Source organism: Amblyomma americanum, chromosome 1, assembly GCF_052857255.1.
Source record: "Amblyomma americanum isolate KBUSLIRL-KWMA chromosome 1, ASM5285725v1, whole genome shotgun sequence".
Taxonomy (NCBI): Eukaryota; Metazoa; Arthropoda; class Arachnida; order Ixodida; family Ixodidae; genus Amblyomma; species Amblyomma americanum.
In genome coordinates, this window is record NC_135497.1 from 496,775,441 (window position 1) to 496,794,149 (window position 18,709).

The 18,709-nt window shown below is 45.1% G+C and overlaps 1 protein-coding gene across 4 annotated transcripts in view; it reads left to right on the forward strand.

The window, feature by feature from the left end:
• The first annotated feature begins 20 nt into the window (after positions 1–20).
• Positions 21–18,709, forward strand: part of LOC144116111 (uncharacterized) — a 67,004-nt gene continuing 48,315 nt past the window's right edge. For 3 of the 4 annotated variants that reach the window (XM_077650789.1, XM_077650790.1, XM_077650791.1), the window contains exons 1-3: positions 21–226; positions 8,847–8,902; positions 16,384–16,430. In XM_077650789.1, the coding sequence (XP_077506915.1) occupies positions 64–226; positions 8,847–8,902; positions 16,384–16,430 (266 nt within the window). In that variant the 5' untranslated portion in view covers positions 21–63. Of the gene's footprint in view, positions 227–7,578; positions 7,752–8,846; positions 8,903–16,383; positions 16,431–18,709 lie in introns of all 4 variants that reach the window. The other variant, XM_077650792.1, reaches the window with a different exon arrangement.

Consider the following 18,709-nt stretch of genomic DNA (forward strand, 5'->3'; position numbering starts at 1 on the left):
CGTTCCAGGTTTTTGTTGGGCCGCAGTCGCTGGGTCGCAAACACACGATGTAAACAACGTAGTATGGCGGTTCGGGTGATGACGGCTTTTGTTGGCACCGCGAGCGTGGGCTGTATGGACAGCAGCGTGGAGAAATTGGAGCCCTTGAGTGACACCGATATAATTGAGGCTGCATGCACCCAGCAGACGTTACAAGGCTCACATGCAGTGAGAACAGTCGACAGCGGTGAGTCGGGCGGCACGGCGACGAAGACTGTGCCACCGCCAAGTGCGCGTGAAGTAGCGTCGCCGCTTGATTTTGCAGCATGCCAGTTCTCTGTCAGTGAGAACTCTGACATCACGCAGGAGCTTTGGACAAGCTGCAGATGATGCTGATGGAGTCTCGGCAGAAGAAACTCAAGCAAATGCACTTCGCCGATTGCTTTTAATTATGACAACCCTTCCCCAAAATGTCTTGGAGCATAAATAGTGTCATATATTCCTGCACTAAAGCTAGCTGCTCTACGTCAATGCATTCCAGTACTTGTTTGTGGTGCGTAACCTGCCGATCAATTTATTTCATTTGCCACTTGGACCGGATGAATGTAATTCTCAGAATATGCCCGCCACAAACGTGCAGTAGCGCCTAGCTCGCGATAAACGAGTCTAGATGTGACTGCTTTGGGTTCTGCCCGTGCGGCAGGATGCTATAACTGCTCGTTCTAGCACCCATTCGATAATTCGAACTTCGCTTAATTCGAGCAATTTTCCGGTTCCCTTCGAGTTCGAATTCACGAGCTTTTAGTGTAAAGAATGCTTTCACATTCAAAGCATGTAAGTAGTCTAAGTGCCTTCTGTAACTTTTGGCATGCAAGACATGAGGTGGTGCTGTGCACATCAGGACAGTGAATTTTAGTTCAAGATTTTAAAATTTTATTTTTAAACGTGCGAAAATTCAGTTGGGTACATGTGATCGAGGTCTCTGCTAAAGTCTGCCATAATCACAGGTGGGCAACTGCCTTGACTTTTTGCTTTTGCTCCTTAATGCCCGCCTTTGAAACCTTGTTCCTCTTCCTCCTCGTCCTCATCATTGTCAAACCTTGAAGCACCTGAGCTTTGGCTAGTGAGAATAAAAAGGGACAGGGAAGGGGGGAGCAATAGAAAGGACTAGGGGTAGGGGAAACACTACACATGTACAAATTGCAGTATAGTACGGCACCCGCGTGCGTATGTCGATTGTTCTCTGCACGCAGGCGCAGGGTCGCACTTGCACAGTGAGCAGGCAAGCGTGAGCACAGGCACACTGCCTCGCGCACGAGTAAAGAAACGTACGCACACACGTACACGCACACACACACACTTAATTTTGCAAAATTTGCTGGCCGTCCCTCACCCTAACATTGTTATTTTCTTTGGCCCTCCCTCAGTGCATCACTCTCACTTTGTAGAAATGCGTTCCTTCTGATGTCCTCACTTTCACTTTCACCAACTCGCCCAGCATACTGTATTGTATTCACTTTTAAAGTTAGAGTTCCGAGAGTTTTAGCATAGGGGAGTCATACTAGTGTTGGCAATTCTCCCGACCTCTAGAGGGGCACCATAATTGATCCATTATGGTGGCATTATGAAGAACTACTTTTGAAGCCAGCCGGGATAGAAAGGTGCTTGTGTTAAATTTAACAAGACTTGTGCTTGTTTGTTGATGTTGGTAAATCTCATGCGGGACTAGCAGTCTTGTATTTCTCAAGGATGCAAAGGGATAAAGGAGATAAAAAATGAAGTCACTGTATACAGTTACAAACCTTGTGCTGTGAAAGTAGAGCTGTAGATGACTGAGGCAGTATCACGACATCGACGATGAGGACCCTTGTGCAGCAGGTGAACTATGAAACTAAAAGTTCAGTTTTTAGCATGTATCACTACAGGTAAGCAAGACTCAGCAATTGGCCTGCCGCTTGCACAGAAAACAGCTAAAAAAGTTTTCTAGTCACTATTTCTTGAGTTTTAACTTATAAAGCTTTGCCTTTTTGCATTTTTATATGCTGCATAAATTTCATTGTCCATGTGCTACTTTAAGTATGGCTTTAGATTTGTAAATGTCAGTGTAAGTAGTGGATGGAACGCATGTAATGAACGTAAGGCCGTTGTGATACAATTCTTCCTGCCTGTTACTGTTTGATTCTTGCCACACAGCTGTATGATTGACGGATTACAGTAACTGTGAGGACATGAAGAAATGATTAAGTGCAAAAAGAATTGGTATAGAATGGAATTTGATTAGAATCTTAATATTGCCCTTGCAGTTACAGAGGCAGTCATGCACAGTACTGCCCGCACTTAAAATGTGCCTATTTTTCATGTGCTCAGCGATGTTAACAGTTAGTGCCTTGTAGAATAGAAGCTCATTAATATGATTCCCGTTACTTTGGAAATCTGGATAATTTGAATTGCAGGCACCGTGGCATCAGACGCCAACTTGGACGCATCGGGACTCGCACCAGTTAATTCGAACAGCTTTGTGAAGGGAGGCCGCGTCCAGGTACAACTGGCATGGCAAGAATTGCCAAAATAGCCCTACTCGAAACCTGAATTCCATGTTGCGTAGCTGCTTTCGCACCTCTGGCATGCGTGCGATGGCAGGACGCGGGGCAATTAGTGGGCGGCCCCATATCCAAGAACACTCCTACCGCTTAGTTTTGGTTTCGTTTTCCTGAGCTTTGCGCCAGCCAGCAGCGGCGGCTCGATCAGCCAGTCAGAATCAGCCAGCCTACCTAACCCAGCTGAGCACCGTTTCTTTTTCTTGTGGCTTCAGCATCATTTCCTTTGCTTGCATGCATGTGGTTCCGTTCTCCCACCAGTGCGCCAGAACTGCCTGCGCATCACATGCCATCACAAGCAGCTTCACTGCGTCACACCGTGAAGGATGTGAGAGGCCCTTAGGAGCAGTTCTGCTGTGATGCTCCTGTATGCACGCAGTAAAGCATTGTGGATAGTGTGAAAAACAGTCATAACGGTGCTGCTCTCATCTCAAAATCAAGCATCGATTGTCCAGTCTGTCACCAGATAAATTTACGGTCATGCAAGTCGTCCTTGACACATTTTTTGGAGGTCTGTATTTACGTAGGCCCTTCAAGGCCATCAAATCATATTTTTAACAGTATAGGCCTGATGCTTGGTATTAACTGCGCTGTGATGGCCTTGCAAGCATTGCACTACAGCGTGGAAACTTCCTTTTCCCAGTCTCTCTGTATTAGTGGCATCAGAGAATTCATGTAGCAACACTTAGTGGCTCTTCTATCTTGTTAATGTGCAAACATTCATGTAGCAGCGCTTTTAAAATGTTTTTTTTTTTGCAGCAAAACTCGTGACAGCATGCGAATGTGCAAGTGAAGCACTCGTGTAATGGAGCAAATGATGTTCTGGGCACTATGATGTTTTGTGGACCAGGTGTTGATTTTGTGAAGATCACTAGTACTGGATTGCTGGAGGACTGTTGTGCAGGCCAGCTTTTGATGCTGCTTAGAAATGTCATTGTGATTCTCAGAACTGTAATTAGTAGAGCAGCCTTGGCTTCAACTGTATTTGAAAGTGGCTGTGTAGCAGTTTGATGCTCGGTGTTGGAAGTGGGGTTCTGTAACATGCACTGACATCAGTTTAAAATCAAGTAGGAATGCACAAGGGTGATCAAAAGTTCCCAGGCTGCTCCGACCGAATCAGAAGTGATTGCTCTCCGCTGCTACGGCACTGCCATCGTTGGCACGCCTTGGCGCACACCGGCTTCGAGGGTGCGCACTGAGAGGGCTTGAGATCCTCTCCTCCTTGCTCTCATTGATAACGAAGCTGGGAAAAAGCTAGTGCGGCGTGTGCCTTCTCTTTTCGCTCTTCGAATTCCGCTGTGGTAGAGAGCGTGGCCCTAGCATGGTGCATTACTTTACGGAAAACAGCTGTTTTTTTAAAAGCAGTGCACTGTGCTTGTGGTCGTGTCTAGTTAGACTCCGCGTGCTTCCATACTTTTCGGCTTTTTGGCATACGATACCATGCGTTTACCTTCACACATGCTATGTAGCGGCTCTTTGAGGCATCTGCGTGACTTCTGAAGTGCTGTTTTCTTGAATTTCCGTTTTAGTCCTTGAAAATAAGCAACATAACTTGGTCAGAGTCTGGCATGTTCGCTTCAGTGTTGCAGTGCTCTGCCCTAAGCGGTGTGTTAAAGGAATTCGGAGCCTCCGCACACGTAACGCTGGCGAAGTAGCTGTTGTGCTGGAGCAGCTGGCATATGTTGTTGACGCTTTCGATAAGTATTTTATACACTCCTATGCAGAACGTTCGAGCTATTGAAACTACGCTTTCGGCACTTATGCGAGTCTCTCTGCTCACGAGCATGAGACGGAGAAGAGAACTCATGTGCCATAATGTCAGGGAATAAGTGCCCAAAGGGCACAAGCTTCACTGCCCGCCATCACATGGCCAATTAAAGTGTTAGACCATGCGTGATGTTCTTGGAACTGTTCTCTTGCTTTCTCTTTGCATGCTTGTCGCGTGATGTCCGAATCGATTCTTCATCGGAGAGGGGGAATAATTGGTGTGCTGTGACGCCCTGCCTCGGCTTGGCTGTATTTGGGGTTGTTGCACTCACACTGTCGAAATCTCGGCGTTCAAACATGTCACGCTCCATTCATGACATGGAGCAAACCTGCAGAGTGATGCCATCTGCTGAGAGTTGGCCGGCTGTCCGCGCTTGCCCACTTGCTCCACTCTGCTTCCGCGCTTTGGTGAACGATGGATTAAAGCGATCTTGGAGCGCTGTTTGTTTTCTGTAGTTAGGTCATTGCTTGAGACAGCAGAGCATCTGTGGATAAGCAACATATCTAAACTGCCTGCACATATTATATTGTTGCATCAATATTTCTCCTCTGGTTAAATTATTTTCTCTCCTGTTTGTAAACTTTTTGCCCTTTCCAGCTGGTTCACATCGGTGCTAGAGCCACTTCTAGTATTGCTTATAGCCTTTAGTCACACGGGCAGTCTTATTCGTGGTTATGCTTAATCGCGGTTCACCGTTGTCTCTCAGCTCACCACCGTTCTCGGTTACAGCAACCAATGGCCTCTTGGTTAAACGAAGTGACGCAGTGATTGGTAGAATGAAGCTGTAGTTGCAAATATCTTCTAAGTTGTTTACAAGGCAGTGTACAACACAGAGCGGCATTGTCTGGTATCAGCACTGCCTCCATTGCCGTTACACCGCTGCGCTGGCCATGCCTCCTGCACTAAGCCAACACCTCTACGGCGGATCCCTGGCACTAGCATCAGAAAAGCGTGCTGAAATGGGTTTTTCTTGTAAAAAATAAGTCCTGGGATAAAGAAATGTCAAAAAAAGAATCCCTTTTGAGGATCACTTTCCCGTACCAAGTTGCTGGTAGAAGCCATAGCTGTGGTACAAGCCAATTTCTGTTCATGGCCGCATAGCAGCTGCCGCCAGCATGGCTAACACGGTCGCTTGCAGATCATATCTTTCGTTTAGTATAAGAAGATGAGGTTATCAGTAAGGTGGTGCCATGAGCAGACTATTTACTTTAGCGCTGGTCAGTTTCAAAGTGCCGCCCGCCGTCTGCTTTTGCTTCGATGCGAAACAAGGTAGGCCTAGTGACGGCCAGGGAGTAGCGACAGCCGACCTCTGCATTTCCTGGCAGCAGTATTTCAGCAAGTTCGAGGAATCTGATGCCCCGAGTGTTGCGGACTTGTCGCCTAGTTTCATGACGGGGCAGGGGATGGACCTTTTTCGGTGTTATGGCACTAGAATGGGTAGCTAGAGCTCCGTGGGCAATTTGCTGTTGCCGCGCCGTCCTGCCGTGAACCTTCTTCAACTCATTCAGTTTAGCGTTGCAGTTGTATTGCAGTTCTAAAAGGCCTTCGAGTGTAAGCAGGCACCTCACTATAAATAAGTGAACAAATAAACTGCTTTACCTTGCGAGACTCATGTAAGCATGCTGGCAATTGATTTTGATCACGTTACAAGTGTTACGAGAAGTTAGTGGTGCAGCGTTTTTGCAGCAGCAAGTGCACAAAAGGCATATCAATGCAATTTCCTTTTTTTCTTTTTTCTCTCCTGTCACTTGCACATGCAGCTACGTAATATATATGCCCCAGTTGGGATTTCCGACACACGCAAATGTGACGACTTTGCTTTCGCTGTCGATGCACTTCACAGCATCAGTGGTTACGCCGTTTTCTGTAGCTGCTGATGGCTCGAACATGTACAGTAAGAGTCCAAGCTGTTCAACACAGTTTGAATGATCTATAATTTTCAAAAGTGACTTGGCAAGCCACCTGGAGTAACGCGCTACGCAGCAACATAGTCGGCGCTGGCAGGAGATGCCGTGGCTGATGTCGTGACGCTCCCCGCCAACCGCTGGCAACAGTGTTCGCTCGGTACCCTGAGGTTCTGGTGCGTGTTTTCTTGTAAAAAGAACAGGCATTTGCGTTTATTTCTGCCCTCTTTAAACCAGATATTCTTGTTCAACACATTGAACTCAATTATTTTGAAAAATGTTTTAGACACAGGTGATGAGTACACCAGTGATCTAACTTCAGTGCTGCTTGGTTAATGACTATGTGTTACATGAAGTTTGGCACGTGTCATGTCAAAAAGAAATGCACATCAAATTTTCACATTTTTTTAAAACTGTGCTATGGCATTGATGCATTATTGTTGCAGTTTTAGCCACTGCAAACGAGAATTTGAAAACCCATGACTCCTAGCTGAGCATTTGATAGCAAGCCCACAGCACTGCTGCTAACGAGATTCTTATGCCGCCGCGCTGGCTCAGTGGTTAAGGCACTCAGCTGCTGACCCGAAAGACGCGGGTTCAATCCCGGCCGCGGCAGTCGAATATCAATGGAGGCAAAATGCTAGAGGCCTGTGTGCTGTGTGATATCAGTGCACGTTAAAGAACCCCAGGTGGTCGAAATTTCTGGAGCCCTTCACTACGGCGTCCCTCATAGCCCGAGTCACTTTTGGACGTTAAACCCCCATAAACCATAATGAGATTCTTACCTATGTTGTGCTCGTCGCACCCTACACTCCATCTCACAACTTGATGCAGTGGAGTGGAAGCTGCGAGTGTGAGGCACTGACCTAGTGCGAGTGCATGAGGAGAATGTGTTTGTGGAAGCCATCTCATTGCACTCATAGTTTTTACAGTGCCACTGCTGTGGAAGGGCATGAGGTGGTGGCTTCCACAAGTGTGCTGTTCTCGCACGCAGAGGACATCTGGTTTTCAGGCAGCCATCGTCGGTGCTTCATGCACATGGTGGCTGTGATGCACATACGTTCTTTGCACCTTTTATTTTTCGCCCTCTTGTTTAAAATTGCATCTATGCGCACGTGGCAATGACAGCGGCCGTGCGGGGGCCAGTTGGCAGGCCTGTGAACTTTCCTCTTCTTTGTTCATGTGGCCACATCTGTGAACCGACCACACAGTCTGTAAGTTCACATTTTGTGCCATGGATTCTGATGAGAGAGAGTGCAGGAAAGTGAAAACTTTTACTTGTCATAAAGTGGTTGCTGTAGACACATGAGTTGATTGTTGGCTGCCGCAGGGATCCGTCAGCATCCACACAGCCCATACTTGTACCCACTTCACCCTTTTGGCTGCATGCAGCGATGCTGCAGGAACTTTGAACAGTCTCTTTCGAGGCTTGCTACTTGAATGAAAGCACCTCACGACTGCACACCACTGAGGCATCTCGTCAGCTATATGAGTATGAACCTGGTAAAGGCACAGCATTCCCATCATGTACATAGAGACGAGTGACAGAACTGGCAGAACGGGCAAAAATGTGGTGACAAAGCACTTCTCGCAATGTATTGCATGTGCATGTACTGAGGCCCTGTATGGAGAAGGCCCATTTGGCTTTCTTTGAGACAATTCCGTAATTCAGCTTTTCTTCTAGGTTTTTTTTGAGTGAAAGAAATTAACTTTGTGCACTTGCTTCATAATGGCACATAAGATGTTGCATTCATTGCGTATTATTTTTGTAAATGTTGTAGCTGCATTTTAATGGCTGATTGCAGCCAGACGTTGCGAACCAGATTATATTTTTCTCTCTTGCAGTTGTTTTGTCACATTGGCATCATAATCTGCAGCATTTCTGCATCCACGGTAGACTTCTGAAAATTTAAAATCGCAGCTGCCATATGGAATGCACAGTATTGTTAGAGCATGGGGTCACTAATGTGGGTAGTGCTTTATGTTGGGAGCAGTAAAACATCAGGCTGTTATACCTGTATTCCAAGGGCTTGCTTCCTTGGGTGCTTTCTGAACTTGTCCTGAAGGAAGGCCACAACTTTGATGACAAGTGATATAAGAGATTTCTTAGTCACGAAGAACTAACTAAGGAGACTGCTATGAAATAGTTTTAAATTGCTTACTAGTTTCCGTGCAGTACTGTCAGTACTACTGAGGTAGGTTTTGGAAAGGCAGTTTTTCGAGCAATTTTAAGGTTTAATCTAGTTTTCATGAAGTCCGCTAAGGATACTGAACTAAAGAATTGGGTGTTAATTTAAAACGAATACCACTAGGTATAACTGTGGTTCCTGGAAACACAAAAGCAATCATAAACAGGTAGTTTATCTTCCAAGCATAAGAGATGTGCTGCTCAAAAAGCAGCTGTGGTATTATTATTATTATTTGGTGTTAACACAAAGTGCTAGAATATGAGAAAAGGGATTGTTTCAGAAAGGGGATGGAAAAGGAAGTTTCTTCTCCTGTGTGTTCTTGCATGGTCTTCAGACTGCTAAATGCCACCAGAAACTTGGTAGTTTAGGGCTGAAGTGTAGCATTTGTGTTTGTGTGGACGTTTTGCAGGTGCACTTCAACCGAGATGGCACACTTATTGTCTCCAGCAGCTACGATGGCCTCTGGTGAGTTAGTTGTAGTGATGTATTATTGCCTGAGGCTACGTACTCACTCCCTGTGCATGTAGTTGCATGCTGCACTGACTTTGCTGTTGCTGGTGGCTACAGGGAGGTAAAGGTGGTCTATTGCAGCGAGAGATGTAGCATTTTGGTACTTAAAGAATTGGCATCAGTTTCTCCACTGAAAACCTCGGGTTGTTGGCACAGTATTGCAGTGTTGTTTGCTGCGTGTTTGCAACTGGATGCAGGTGGGAGGCAGTATACCTGGATTTGGTATAGGCGAAAATGTTCGGTGCTCCATGACTGGGCGATGCCAATTTGTGTAGAGCCTAGCCTTTGTTGTAACTGGCTTTGCAGAACATCCAGTTGTCAAATTTCTGCATATTTTTTTCACCAGAGGGAACTTTACCAAAGGTTGAATTTCATAAGAAAGTGAATTTTATGACATGGGGTCTCTAAAACCAGTTTTTGGGCCATGTCTACGTGATGGCAGGCTACTAGTACACTTTGTGTTATGGGTCATCGGTGGGTTACATCATGTACACATGATGTGTGTTAATGAATACAAAGTCGTGAGATGAAGCCGTGGGACAGCTCGAGCTTTTTTGAAGAGCCTGCAAAAAGCACACATGCCAGGTAGCTGTTGCCATCAATGGCCAGTCCAAAGAAGCTGGCTTTACCAGTGGGTCACTGATGGGTCACACTGCACCCAAGAAAACTCAAAGTGGTCTACGATGCACAGGGATTAGGGCTCCAAACATCACTGCCGCAGTAGACGTGTGAAGTTAGTCAGTTGGTAAAAACTGAACTGGAGAGCTACGTATTGGTGTTTTTATTACAGTAGTGTTCTGGCACTTTCTGGGGTTATAAGTACTTCTGTTGCATCATGATGCATGTGTTTCATAGGGAATAAAAGAATGAGGAAGCTGTCTGCCCTGGCTACTTAGCCTAGTTGGCACCATTCTCAGCCCCGCTATAGTCAGATACAACTCAAGAACTCAAAGGACCCTCTTCCATACAGTGGCATCCCCTGATTCTCAGGACCCTGCTAGCATGACAATGCCGGAAATGGCAGATCAAAGGGCATAGTCCCTTCCCCCTTTGCATTGTCGTGCCACTCCCTACATTGTCATGCTAGCAGGGTCCTGAGAATCGGGGGATGTGATTAGCAGGAAGGGGGTCCTTTGACAGGGAAAAGTCACTTCTTTCTTGAGTTGTATCTGACTGTAGTGCTTAGAACTCCTATCTTCCATGACCATGACACGCGCAGTGTTAAGTGTCAGGAAATGCTGGTGGTGACTTAGAGGAGGCTCTCACAAACCTACAGGGTTTCACGTTAGAAAAGAAAATACACTAACAGTGTGATTTATGGCTCATTAGGTGGTTACAGTCATTGTGAAAATGCTTGTTAATTGCTTGGTGTTGTATGCATGCTCAGAGATAAGGCCAACAGGTATTTGAGCGAAGGCATTCAATAGTGGCCCATGCTGTTTAGTTGATTACTCAGGTCAAACAGTTCTTGTTGGCAGATTCTGTGGTGAAATCAACAATCCAAACAAGGTGCTGGGCCATCTTGCGATTAAGCTTACATGATTGGGGGATTGCACACCATCAGTGATTTAATGTGATGCTAGTATGCCTGTCACGTCAGGAGCAGGTCTATCACCAGAGTCAGTGATAGTCAGACTCTGTGGGGGTTGTCTGCTGCCACACGGTGATATTCATTGATGAAACTTAGTACACAGACTCTATGAGGCTTTGTGAACCGCCATTAAGTTTCTGGAGCCATTGAGAACAGGGGCTGTATTCTGACCTCTGTCTGTTAGAACTGATCCCAAAAAGTGTGTACTGATTGGCTGAAGCAGTTAGAGTGGTCGTGCCATTCAGCTGCTGTGCAAAGTGCAGTCACACTGATTTCCCCTGGCTGTAGAACACCTTGATCTCTTCATAGCTGTGAAACTTTTTTTCCGAACTAAACGCACAGCATTCATATGAACCATGCAATATGTTCCAAGCCAATACCGTTGGAAATACTATCTGTTTGTTAGCAAAAAGAAGGAACTTTATTGGCACTGCTTTTCAGAAGTGTGAGTGATTGTTCCAAAATAACAGTGACTGTGCCTCCAAGATTTTTGCCCTGCTCACAGTCTCAAATGCCATGCAGCAAAATATAGTCTCCAAATCAGGTGCGTTTCAGTAGCGATGTGCATTTCACTAGTATTTGGACAGCAGGTTCAATGACTCAGTGTTGAAGTGGAATGCTACGATCACTTCTGCTTCATTAGCCAGCCAGCACATGTTTTGTGGATCGATCCTTGCAGGGATGAAATCAGCATGTGGGCCCATGATTGGTGCATTTGTTCCAGTTGGTTATCAATTAGGTAAACTTTCGTGGACATAATGGGGAGGAATAAATACCATGAGACATGAGGCCGTCCTTCAGTGGTCCTGTATTTTCTATTGACCTGCTGACAGGCATGTACACTGCCTCACCTCTCTATGTGCACTTGTTCATTTGTTTATCCATTTTGTGGGACAGTTGGGAGCACAGCATTTTTTTTCTAAAGGGATTCTGTGTCCAGTGCCTGCCTCTTTTCCATGGACTGCAGTTATCACCTCATTTTCAAGCACTCCAGTATGCACTGATTGACAAATATGCAACATCGAAAACGCATTACCTGTGACACCAATGGCTGCTTTGCTGTTTTCTTCTCATCCTTATTCATGTCTTCATTGTGTTTTCCTTTCCCAGGCTTCTCACTAGTTAATTGTGTAACAATGTCACCGTGTGTCTGTATCCTTCTGGAGATGTCATTAGCTGTGCAGAATTGGCTGCCTTTGCATTATGATAAGGCTGTAGAATGTCCAGGCTTCTTGTGCTGTTTATCCGCGTGCAAAGGACGACCTATGAATCTGCTGCTTGGCAAACCGCAGCCGTGTTTTCTTTGCGGTTGAATTTTTCAACCCTATGGGCAAGCGACCTCCTGTCGCAGATATAAGTTGACAGCATGCTTTGCGTTGTGCTTCAAGTTCTCTTGGTTGGTGACATTCCATTCATCATAGAGTTTTCCTTGAGTGCCTTGGTATGGCATTTTCCACAGCAGGAGAGAGTGGCGTGCATGTGGGGTAGGATTGCTCAGAGCAGCAGAGGCTTAACCTCAAGGCCGACAGTTGGCAAATAATGAGCATAGACAGTTGCAAGTGGCACACTTTGCACACTCTCTTGTGGTGCCACTTTCAGTACGAGACAGGTGAGAGGCATATTGGTGGTTTACTGTTCCTGTGTGGTGCATCGGTGCATCTTCTGGATGCACCTTTGTGCAGATCTCTCAGTTTGCAGGTAATGCTGCTCTCTTCACGATGAGTGCTCCTTTACCGCCTGTGGATCCTGATATGCATCTGCAGTGGTGGCCCTCATAAATCCTCCACCACCTTTGCCATTTTGTCCCCGAGTACCTTGTCTAAACATCGGTTACCAATTTTGCATTCTGCCAACTCTGCTTCTTCTGTTATGGCATCCACTGTTTCTCATGGCGGTGCTTTGATTCATTCATTCACGTATCACTAGATTAAAAAACACTTTATTACTAGTTGGGAAACGAGCTATGGCAGTGTACTGTTTAGGTATTGGTGGCAGAACAGACTTTAATACAGTTGTACAAGGCGAGACTAGGACAGTGAGCTTGAATTGTTAAAAAGCTACAGATGTGAGTTAAGCATATACATGTAGCCTTCCAAAATTTTTAAAATATCGCACAAGCATCACCCAATTAGTCAACAGCGCGGGATAGATCTTGCGACAAAACCTGCAAGGGTAAGTGCATGTGCACGAAGTCCTTTTCCAGTGTGGGCATTGTCTGCAGCACAGTTCTCTTGAGCTTGACACATGCCATGCTGTTGTTTTTCTTGATGTCTCCATCTTAAACCACAGCAGGTAATGAAACCATGTGGGCCAGGAATGCTTATGATCTGCCCATCTTGTCTATTTTGCACTTCATACTAGCATAGTATCTTGAAGTAAACCTTTTTAGATCTTTAGTTGCTTGCGGTAAAACGATTTTGTGGGTCTCAGATTATAGGTGATTGGGAGTAAGCAAACTTGTGCTTGGTTTTGATTAAGAGTTGATAATGTAATTAGTACATGTGAGGGTTATAATATTTGATTGGTTCAGTTTTAAATAAGTAATACTTGGTTGGTCATGGTTTGGTATATGGTTATTTATTAGTTCATGGCTAGTTCCCTGTTGCCATGTCATTGATGAGCTGTGGCATTGCCTTGCTCAGGTGAGGAATTGCAAAGCTTGGGCATGGACCTGAATCGGCAGCGTACAATGATTTGTCTAAGGATTAATGTAAAGAAATGTTAAGTAATATTCAATAGTCTTGGAAGGGCACAACGGTTTACAATATGCAGTGAAGCATCGGAAGTTGTTGGGGCATACATCTACTTAGGGCAGGTAGTAACTACTGACCTAGACCACAACAGTGAAATACTGTATTTATACTCGCATAATTGGCTCCTGCGCGTAATTTGCATTCCCCTAATTTATTACGTAGATTTACAAAAGAAAACTTTTACTCATTCTGCACTGCCTGTTGCACAAGCACACCAGCATGCATGCGGGTGCGCACATTGCAGGCTTTTAGAAGATTTGCGTGGCTGTGTTGCCACATGCAGCTGTGAAAGGTGAGTGAGTGGTGCAAGGGAACTGCAGTTGACAAATAAATGCCACACACTAAAGAAGACACGTACCCAAGGCTTGTATATGTGTCTTCTTTACTGTGCAGTGTTTATTTGTTGGCTGTAGTTCTCTTGCATCATGATCCACCAATTAGCCCAGAAACAGATCCCTTTGAGTGAACGGTGTTAAAAAAAGTCAGTAATTCATTTGTAAATTGTTTCCGGTAAAGAAAAGTCAATTGCACGCTATTTACCTAGCTCGCTCGCACCGGCAGTCGGTTTCCCATGCAAGTGACTGTGAGAGCAAACTCTCGGTAACCTCCGGAGCATGCGTTGTGCCAGAATTAAAACTGCTCAACTGTTGGCTAATCTGTTTGCCACTACTCAGCTGGGTCATGTGCGAGGATGCCATTTTATCACTTTATATCTCCATTTGCCTCTGACTGCTGGCTTTGCAATGGCATCATTTTGTGTTGATTGCTTTGAGCTGTGCACTAGCCGTCATGCCATCACACGGAGAACTACATAACGTGGGTCTGGGGTGGGTGTGGGAGTAGGGGGAGAGGGATATGTATCAGTTTATATTTGGAGTCTAGTTTCTTTTTGTCAGCAAGGGGTATGAGTTGTGGGGTCAACTTATATGCTTCAATATATCATATACATTGCACGTTAGTACCCTTGTAAAGATTTTAGGACGTGTTCTTGACATCTATATGTAATTTGTGCACCCGCTTTTTGAAGCCTTAATTTTAGGAAAAGTGTGCAAATTATGTGAGTAAATATGGCAAATACGTGCGTAAAGATGGGGTCGAGTGCATTTGGCAGGCACTGCAGTTAGTTAATAGCAGCTTACCAGTATCCTCACGAAGGAGGTATACAATTGTGATTTGCCAGCATTCTTCTATAGAGCAGAAACTTGGAGGCTAATGAAAAGAGTTGAAATTAAGTTGAGGACAGCGCAGTGAGCAGTGACAAGGAAAATGATAGGCCTAAAGAGAGCAGAGTGGGTCAGAGAACAAACAGAAGGTAATGACATCCTACCCAAAATCAAGAAGATCAAATTGGCATAAGCAGGGCATGCAACAAAGGCAAGATAAGCGGTGATCCCTTGGGGTAATGTATGGATTCCGAGAGAGGGCAGGCGTAGCAGGGGGCGTCAGAGGGTCAGGTGGGCGGATGAGATTAGGAAGTTTATGGGGATTTGATGGCCACAGCTGGCACAGGGTAGGGTTGATTGGAGAGATATGGAAGAGATCTTTGTCCTGCTGGGGATGTAGTTCGGCTGATGATGAGTTTCCTGTTAAAAGGCTTTGCGAAGTGCACAGGGGGTGAAACTTGGCTACAGTGCTAGTAGGACACTGCATGAGTCCCTTTTCTGCTCCTTCACTGTGCATGCATGCAAAGCCCAGGCTGTCAGAAATGTCATCCATGCTCTTAATCAGTCGTGGTGCATCTTCCTTGCTATGCCTGCTTTCAAAGTGCAGCTCTTGGTTGGTTGCTGTCTCTTGCGGTGCTAATTTTTGATGAGCCATAGCACATTTCTCTTGCTAAGCCAGAGCTGTCAGAACACCACATGTATTCTTGCCATGCCATAGCATGCTTCTCTCCTGTCTTGATTTCACCATGCTTGAATTTTTATGATGGACCCATTCATGGCTTCTCTTATCTTTTTCCCACTTAACAAATTACCATGTGTATGCTAAATTTGTCTCTAACTCTTACAGAAGGCAATTTCCCTTTCTAGTTGCCTAACTAGGTACAGTAATTAGCATGAGCTTATTGAAATAATGGTTCACTACTCTTGAGTAAGTTCAGCTCCTGCTAACTGCCAGTTGTGCATGGTTTGAGTCTCACAAAATTGTCTCTGTGTGAACTCCTATATCCCTTAGGGTGCCTGAGTCCAAAGCACAGTGTCAGATATTAAAGTTAGGATCTTTAGATTGCATTTATTTTTACAGCCATGGGTCTTTGCTATCTGACATGATCCAAGGGGGGACCTCGCAGATTGGAATGGTTGGGTGTGTGTTATGTTCAAGAGAAGAGCATAGCAATCAACGCTTGTACTGAGAGAGGATTTGAGAACCTGTACTTTCAAAGGTAAAAGTTTCTGAAGTGTGACATCACTGAAGACTTCCCTTGCCACTTCAGCACACAGCTTCAGCTTCAAGGATGCACTGTGCTGTTCACACACTGCGGCATGAGTTGCTTGTCTTAATTCTAGGATATGTGCAAAGGGGCCACAAGAATTTTTTTTCTGGTGATGTCATGCTCCATAAGTTTTGGAAGTGCAGTCATGGACAATAGCACAAGATGTCTTCTTGCTTTGAATTTTAGTCTTGGTCCACTTGCCATATCTGTTGATGTTTCTGTTGATTTATGCTTAGTTTGATTCTGAAGCAACACACCAAGAAGATCAATAAGAGCTTTGTCAGCACAAAGGAACCATGCGGTTTAAAACGTAAGGGGAATGTACTTTTGTATTGTGATTACTTGTGCACAGCCACAGCATTAAAAATTGGGCAATGTGGGATGAGCATTGCACCTAGCTCTCATTGTGACTGATTTTGTCAGGCTGCAACTACTGAGTCCAATGTAGCTTTTGGGATTATTGGTATTGGTTCTGCATTTGACTTGTTTTCCTGCCGTGTGTAACAATGCAAGCATGTGCTCAAATTGTGGTTGGTCTTGTGTCCCCACTAGACTCTTGTCTTGTCTTACCTTTTGTGCTCTGAGGCATGCTGTGGCACCGCTTTTTCTTCCTGGTCGAGAAGAGGTGAGCAAAGCGTTTTCTTTTTGTTTTTTTCAGTCGCATCTGGGACACGGCATCGGGTCAATGCTTGAAGACATTGATAGGTGAGTGCAGTAGATGGCATACTGTGGGAATAATGGCTTTTTTCTTTTCTTCTATTGTTTTGTCATTTCGTCGTTAAAGAGTTGAACTATGAAACATGTTGCAGCAGCTGTTGGTAGCAGTGCCGATGGATGAAAGAATGTGACCGTTGTCCAGAAGTCGGAAAGGATGCACTTAGTGGCATGCCATTAGTTTTTTTGCTACCTGATCGTAATTTCTATCAGATGACTCGAAGGGAAGCTGCTTAATAATGGCTTCAACATGAAAAGGTTAGGTTTTTGTAGCTAACCTTTGGAATTGACATTAGAGACTCCACCTAACCTGTAGTGAAAGGTGTTGAAAGATGTTCATATAGTCGTCCAAAAGGTATGCAGGCAGTGAAAGTGGAGTGATCCTACTTTCACTTCCAAGCCCTGTACCCTCGTGACAGATTATAAACACAAGTTGCTCCAGAAAGCCCAACTGTTTGCAATTGAATGCTGATTTAGGGTTATTTTGAGAGAGACTTGTGCATAGTGTGCTTTCCATCCTGCACTCCAGTGCGTTTGTTTGTGTGCAGCGAACTCCTGTGACAAGCAAAACTCAGCCTGATTGTGTGGTGTGTTGGCCCAGTTTGCCTCTCAGGAAAGTGGATGCAGATGAGAGATTGATTGTGTCCCTGACTACACTAGCTACAGCATCTTGCATATTTTGGAAATATCAGCGCAACTTTATGGAGCTCAGCAGAGCATGCTGTAATATTCTAAATACACTCATGTATTAATTAGCTGATTTTAGTCGGGAATATGTGATGTGCATGTGTTGTAATAGTGCTCATAGGGTCATACCAAGACATGCCAGGGGCACGCCGCAGTGGCTCAGTGGTTATGGCGCTCGGCTGCTGACCTGAAAGACGCGGGTTTGATCCCGGCTGCGACGGTTGAATTTCGATGGAGGCGAAATTCTAGAGGCCCGTGTACTGTGCGATGTCAGTGCATGTTAAAGAACCCCAGGTCGACAAAATTTCCGGAGCCCTTCACTCTGGCATCCCTCATAGCCTGAGTCGCTTTGGGGCGTTGAACCCCCATAAACCAAACCAACCAAACTAAGACACGCCAGGATTCTGAGGGAATAAACAGAACCAGGAGTCGGAGTAACATATAAATGTAGTCGGTATGAAGCTACCGTTTACTCTACCACGGGCCATTTGCTTGCAGCTTTCCTTGTAAACCGAGAAAGTGCTTTTTTTTTGTGCTGTCAGTTGAGCAGACATGGCAGCTGGAGTGCGAAATGTACACGGTTTTTCTAAAACTATATTGAGTGTGGAATGATGGCAAATGAGGCTGGTTCATGGTGCTGAAGCGATGGATAAAACCAGTCAGAAAAATTAAGTGTGAAGGTTCAGTGTGCAAGCATGTAATGCGGGGAATGTGAAACAGTGAAATGCATGGAATACATAGGGCTGCAGAAAAATGGGCAGAGCGTTCCCAGCATATACGAGCTCATAACTGTAGGGCATGGGCTGTGTCTAATTATGACACCTTTAAAGGTGCACTAAAGAGGATTCTGAGCTCGTCTTTCCACCCTGACAACTCGATCTACACGCTCCAAGCATTGTTAAGAACTTTGAATTGTTGTCCTGTGCAGCCAATTTTCCTATTAAATTGAATTAAATGTCCCGGCTCCTGCCTTCTTTTCTAACTCACCTATGAAAGTTGGAGGAGTCAACCAATGCGTGGAGTGTCTCTCAGCCAGTCGCGGTGGCAGCTTGCCACTCGAAAGTGGTTATTTGGGGGGGGGGGGAGCACGCATACAGTGAGTAGGTAGGGAAGGGGGGGAGCGCAGCCCGGTAACTGCCTCCTTGTGCAGGGAACACTGCCTTGCTGCTCTGCCTTTGACAGAGTCATGCGTAAAGCAAAGATTCCGCGCATATTTTTATTTCTGTGGGCCTGATTCGCAGCTATGTTCTCTGAGACAAACTATTTATTCGTGAAAATCTAAAAAACAAAATAAAAGCAAAATCAACTGGCTGAAAGGCACTCCACGCGTTGGTTGACTCCTACTTTCGTAGGTGAGTTAAAGAAAAAGGTGGGAGTCGAGACGTTGAATTCGATTTAATAAGGAAATCGGTCGCAGAAGACGATAATTCAGTTTCTAATAATGCTTGAAGTGTGTAGATTGAGTTTCCGGGGTGAAAAGACGAGCTCAGAATCCTCTTTAGTGCACCGTTAAGATTGCTTGCATGTAAGAATAGTTAATTGTATTTCAAAGCACTGACATGCAAGGTATAACTTTTTGAGCC